The sequence below is a fragment of the Nuphar pumila genome, chromosome 13 (genome assembly GCF_984573655.1).
Source record: "Nuphar pumila chromosome 13, dmNupPumi1.hap1.1, whole genome shotgun sequence".
NCBI classification, from domain to species: Eukaryota; Viridiplantae; Streptophyta; class Magnoliopsida; order Nymphaeales; family Nymphaeaceae; genus Nuphar; species Nuphar pumila.
The window spans coordinates 60,095,117-60,101,752 of NC_143261.1; the positions used below are offsets into that span (position 1 = coordinate 60,095,117).

The 6,636-nt window shown below is 32.9% G+C and overlaps 1 protein-coding gene across 1 annotated transcript in view; it reads right to left on the minus strand.

Moving 5' to 3' along the window:
* LOC149818496 (uncharacterized) overlaps positions 1 to 5,654 on the minus strand; it is a 226,222-nt gene extending 220,568 nt beyond the window's left edge. Inside the window, exons 1-5 of the mRNA XM_089986227.1 lie at positions 5,618 to 5,654; positions 4,890 to 4,999; positions 4,749 to 4,797; positions 4,548 to 4,642; positions 3,738 to 3,806 (exon numbers count right to left, since the gene is read on the minus strand). Coding sequence (XP_089842353.1) covers positions 3,738 to 3,806; positions 4,548 to 4,642; positions 4,749 to 4,797; positions 4,890 to 4,999; positions 5,618 to 5,654 — 360 coding nt within the window. The remainder of the gene's footprint in view (positions 1 to 3,737; positions 3,807 to 4,547; positions 4,643 to 4,748; positions 4,798 to 4,889; positions 5,000 to 5,617) is intronic.
* Positions 5,655 to 6,636: the final 982 nt, after the last annotated feature.

Sequence of the window (6,636 nt, forward strand, 5' to 3'; positions counted from 1 at the left end):
CTTTGAATTAATTGTAGGATAATTAAAGGGTTACTACTTTAGTCGACCCAATTAAGTGAGTCAAACCCTAGTCTAAACCCCTTTGAGTCTAGTCAAAACCGAGCCTACCTAACCTAGTCAAAGCCTAGACCAAACCTAGGTCGAGTCAACCCTAGCCCTAGTCAAACCCAAATCAAACCCAAGCTTAGGTCAACCAAGACCTAACCCTAGTCAAGACTTAGTCAAACCTAACCTAAGTTTAGGTTAACCGAGTCTACCTAACCTAATCCAAGTCAAGCCTAGTCGAGTCAACCTTATCCCGAGCCTATCTCACCTAACCTAACCCAAACCGAACCCATCTAAACCAAACCAACCTTAGTTGACTAAGTCAACCCTCAACCGAGTCCAACCTAGTCTTAGTAACCTAACCAAGTCAAAACCTAACCCTAGTCGAGTCCTAGTCCAACCCATGGTGAGTCAAGACCGAACCTAGTTTGAGTCAACCTTAGCTAAGTCAAAACCGATTCCACCCAAGCCAACCCGAACTTAGTCAAGTCAAAACCGAGCCTAATTGAGTCAACCAAGTGAACCCTAACCCTAGCCCTTGTTCTTTAGTGGGTTTGATGTCATTTAGATGTTATTTATTTTGATTTTAGGTTGATTAGTTTAAGTTATTTGATTTAGTATAGTGTAGAAGTGTGTGCGTAAATTGTGTTTGGTTTGTGTGGGTGATTTGTGAATTTGTGCTTAGTTGACTCGTAGTTATTTAGTATTTAACATATTCAATTAGAATTGCATTTCATTGAGTAGCTTAGTTGCATTTGCATCGTTAGTTAACGTATTTTTAGTCATAATTTGCTTATCGTATTTTGTTCATCATGCATTTAGCGTAATTGTAATATTCATCTGCATATACACTGTTATTCAGTGTCATTTAGATTACATTAGGTTTAATTTGCATTTTATAGTGTTTAAATAAATTCATAAAGTGAATAGTGCACTCAAAGAAAAACCGATTTTTTCCCTGTCGCACAAGCGTTATTTTCTGTGTAAAAATTTCGTGTTTTCCAAAAATTATTTTTCTGTTCACTTTAGTGGCGTGTTATCTGACTGCAGACCAAATTTTAGCTCTTTCGGAGTTGATTTGGTCTGATTTTTAAGCGTTTTGCAAAAACCGCTTTTTCTGGATTTTAAATTACAGGACTTTCGATATCCTGATTTTTCTCAGATTTGAAACGCTTATATCTGGAGTTCCAGATATCTTTTTTTCATTCTTTAAAAACTGTCAGATTGTTTAATCTGTCAGTTGCAAAACAGAATAAATTTCGGAAAAATCGGACCTCATTTGCCCTGTCAAACAGTGGTTTTCCGATAACTTATCAGAAAGCTATTTTGCACTAGTTAGGGGCAGTTTCATAATTTCTTTAGTTTCGGCACTTTAGACCTGTTTTCAGTAATTTCTGCATTTTAGGAGCTGCATAATCATCATACAGCATTAGTAGAATTAATTTAGTTAATTTTAAGAATTAGTTTAGTATTTTATTTAATTATTGTCTGATAAGTAGCATTTGTTTTATTATTTTCGTAAAATTAGAATTAGTTTTAGTTATTGTTTGCATTGTTGGATTAGAATACTAACTTTGTATTTCTCTGCATTTTTAGGTTGAAAAGCATATTTAGTTTCCAAGGTTATTGTCCAAGTTCGAAGAGTGAATAATTGGCGAAAAGACAAAAATACCCTTGGTGTGGAGCAGAGGACTTAGTGTTGTTTCATTTTCAATTTAGTGATTAATTGTAGTTGTATTAACTTTATAATTGTAGATTGACATTTGTAATTAATAAATTAAATTTCCTAGAAATATCTTGATTAATTTCTGTTCCCTGAGGATTCGACCCGTACTTACCACTTTGTGGAAAGTCGAATACTTGTTTTTAAAAATATCATTTCAAAATATCAACCAGGTTTGTTTTTTGTGCAATATAATCATAAATTGAAACGAAGGTATGAGGAGAGAATGAAAAAAAGGAGATCTCGACCCCATTGTCTTAAGAGAAGTCAATGATAATCTTTGAAAATGACACATCACTTACATGAGATCTTGTTGATAATGCATCCAGAGCGTTAAGGCATAGGGTGGGGGTAAAAATACGTGTAACTAATGTCCTAAGAAAGAAAATGTTTGACAAAGGAAAGAAGGTGGTGAGGGTGGAAGAAGAAGAGGAATAAGCTAACTCTGCAAATAAAACTGAAGAAGAAGAGCAATATATCAATGAAGATGATGATAGACTTTCAAGTTCATCTAAGGATTAAATTTAAGTTGTTATTATAAACTTATTGGTTTTTTTTTACTATTTTATACTTAAATACAGTTAAAGTTAATTATGTTATGTGTGTAGATTTGTTAAATGTCTGTATGCTTATATTTTTATTTGGTGATTAATTGGTTATGTTTTAATTTTTTGCATTGGTTATCAGTTGCATGGTTTATTTATTCCATTATTCTTTGTTTCATTTTTTAACATGGTTATCAGTTACATTATTTTACATCTTTGTAGTGATTAGATTTATTAATTCGTATTCTAGTAAGTCGATGGAGGGTAGAGGTCTTGGAGGATGCCTCTCAAAGAAACCTGCATTGAAATATTGTACACTATTGACTTAGAGATGCCAAAGAAATAGTGAAGTGTAATTTTTGTGATTTTATAATGCATGAAGGATTGTATAGATTTAAATATCATGTTGTGGGACATATTAACTCCACTGTGAAATTATGTAAACATAGCATTCCTTCTGATATTTGTGTTGAGCTTCTTACTAGTCTTAAAAAAGATGATGAGAGAAAGGCACAAGTACCTGCAACATTTGTGGGACAGAAATTGTATGAAGATGATCTGACATCATCATCTCAAGCCACTAAAAGATGCAATAAATGAAGGAAATCGTTGAAATGAAGTTTGATACTGAAGAATGAAGATGACTTTTATATATAGACATATGTTTCAGAATTCTATGTTTAGTTAAATGTATTGTGTTGTTAAATGTTTTGTGTTGGACAATGTATTGAGCAGGTTATTTAATATAATTATCTTATAGTGTTTGATGACATATTTTGTTTTGTCTATTGCTTATTGTTGATTGATTTTATGTTGTATACATATTTGTTATTAATTTTAGTAGTTTGTTTACATATTTGTATATATTTTTTTTGTTTTTTTATTTGGGGCATTGCCTAGACTGCCTAGGCTTTTTAGGGGCTCACCGCCTAGGCTTCGCCTAGCGCCTATGACAACTAAGAACAAAACCACCTAAATTCACTGCAAAGTTATCAAAAAATGATGAGAAGAACGTTAAAATTGGGTGATCTAATCAATGGATTGGTCCAACCAGACACTTTCCACTTTATACTAATCTGACTCAACTTGACTCTAAAATTGATTCCCACTGGTATGGATAATCTATGGAATCAATCAGGATTGGTTAGTTGGACCCAATCTGGCCTGATTTGAGCACACCAATCTAGAATAGACACACACTAGAAAAAAAAACAAAAGAAAAAGGGTGAAGGAAAAAAGAACAGAGAAGAGTAGGCTTGATAACATGACTATCGACATGACATACAACCTAAGAAGACAACCATTTATGGCATCAGAATTTTTTAATATCAATAGGAGTCCTACCAATGATAAAATGATAATAGAATGTCGAAAGCCAGTACAATGATGGCCATGTGGAAACTGGAAAGTGATGGACGTCTTACTTTTTCTTCATTGCTTGCAGCTTGAAGCTCCAAACTATGCTTTTCCAGAAACTCACCAAAATTTGGGTCCTGGTGAAACAATGAAGCAAACATAACCTTATTAATATTTCAAGCATCCAGAAATAATGTCGTACTGAAAGAAGTATGAAGAGTTGTCTATATCACAAAAGATGCACTTGTTTTCTTTTTATGAGCAAACACAAAAGCAAAAATAAAAAACAAAAAGCACTTCTATTGCTTTAAATATGCTCTTCATACTTAAGAATACAACATTTCAAGGGTCATAACATGAAAATCTTTCTGAGCATTAGCCAAGGCAGTAAACTGAAAATATTCAGTTGAGATCTAGGTCTTAGTGAATCTGACCTATCTGGATCTAGCTTAATCAAATTTAGAGTTGGATGGAAAAGGCAATATTGAACTTGTACTCGGTTAGCTAATCAGATATATTTTATAAGGAATTGGGTTGGATTACCCTTGGATCCAGATTCAAATGAAAATCTGAAAACTGCATCCGAATCGGATTATTAATCAGATTCATTTGCTATACCGATTCAACTAATCAGATTTGTACTTTTCAGATACCTGACTCAAACGTGATCGATTGACATCCCTAGCATTAGTTCATTTTGGGTAAAACTAAGTGCATTACAATGATGAATGTGAGGCATCAATTTTTTTGTCTTCAAAATAGGAGAGAATTTTTTTAAAACAAACCCTACATGTTTATATTAGTTAGACATACCATCATGTTGAGCTTCATATCTATGGTCATTTCAAGGTCTTAATTAAGTACAAGGTCGTTCTTACCTTTTTCTTCAGCCGATCTAACTTACTTTTCTGCTTCACGAGTTCCACCTGAATTGTCTTGTTCTGCTCAGATAGAGCAGTATGGTAGCTTTCATCTACAGCAACAGCAATTATATTGAAAAATATCCTCTTGCGATTTTACTAAAACAAAATTTAGGATATTTCAAACACCAAATTTCACTGTTGTAATTATGTTCCAACCTGAATTATCATCACTTCCATCTTTAACAAGATAAGAACCATTCAAATCCTGAAACCAATATCAGAATTAAGAACTCTTTCATAAATAAATAAGGAATTAGAAAAAGATGAGGCCGGATTTTTAGAAGAGCGTGACATTACCTCAGAAAGAAGACCATCACTTTCCGAATCTGAATCTATAACTGAATCATTGTCAACATCATTACCAAAAGTATCTGCAAAAATGTCGTTGAGCGCCTGATTTACAATACCTTCAGGATATCTGACAACAATGATGAGCATAACTATATATGAACATAAACACTTGCATTTCAAGTTAAATCGTTAATTAATTGCCTCACCTTAAGACAACTATACAAAATGGAACAAATGTATGCGCACAGATAATTCCATAATACATTGAAAGATATTACGCCCATAATCTAGCTAGAATCTCAGTAAAAAAATTTCGCTACTTTCTGGAAACTGAAAAAGCATCACTACCTCCTGAATAATCATGTCATATAAACTTGCAATATATGACTCAGACTATTTGGAAAATTCAATTGCATTTAACAATTAACCAATGGAAACAATGAAGCTCTTGAATAACATACATGAATGAGGAAAGAACTTAGTAAATTGTGAAATGCTTGACAATTAATCAGTGGGCGAAAGTGAAATTGTGTGATGCTCTCCAAAGTCGAGCATCGGTATCTTTACGATCAAGAATAATACCCACTCCACTAGAATCAACACAAAATTTCAACTGATACACTAGAAATTATTCTAAAAAGAATATCGGCATCGATTATGTCATTTAATCAACACCTAGGAAGAAGAAAATGGTTTGAATTACTCATGCAAGCAGGAATTATGTTAACAATGACCTCCTAAGGCTCCTAAGAAGTGCACCCCCAGAATCATTTTATCATTGAACATAATAGACCTTGTGAAAAATTTTAAAAAGGGAAGATAAGGGCAAATTGGCAACACACATTAGTCTTGTACTAGATTCTCTATGCTGATCCTAGTATGCTCTAAAATGCATAATAGCAGCATAGCACTAAATATTTACTCTTACAAGAACATCTCTTCTGGAAACATTGAGCTGTAATAGAGACTCGCAAATTTTTGTGTATGCATGTGTGCACATGTATGTGTGTGGGTTTTAACAAGAATATATGTTGACATCAATCCGATTGCAACAGTCCCTAACAAGGCCCAAGCAATCATTTTTCTCAAGTAATAAAGAAAATAAGCACAAAAAACAGCATATAGGAATTAAGTGCATAGGATTAATTTAAGACCTCAAAAATAAAAAACAATATCATCCTACTCTGTGCTGTCTAACTAGGGATTGGCTCTGGGAGGATTAGGCGAACACAAGTACGGTAGGCAGTACCAGTTGACTAGGTAACCACGTATCACTTTTGACAACATAGTTTGCAACTAAACAAAAGTTAGCAGCTATCAATGGTGATTACAAGTATGTAAGGATAAAACTCAAGTAATGCAGCTGTTTTTCATAAAAACATAAAATTGAATTTTGCAGTAAAAGAAAACTAAGGCAATGGAAGAAGGTATAAGCACAGTCACAAATATCATGATATTTTAAAAAAATATTATGATATCTTTTCATCAGTTCTAACATTTAAAATATCACGATATTTTTCAAAATGTTGTGATAATTTAAAATTAAAATATCATAATTTATGTTTCATAAATGATTTTAAAAAACTTTGGCTGATAATCCTATTTTATCATTCACATCTCTCTCAATCTTTTTCTCCTAACTAATTAATGGCAATAAATACTGAATGTAACTTAATCCTAAGCAAGAAAGTATTTATTTCGGCCTCTGGACTCTCCCATCTTTCATTTCTTTTTCATTTTTAAAACAATGGAT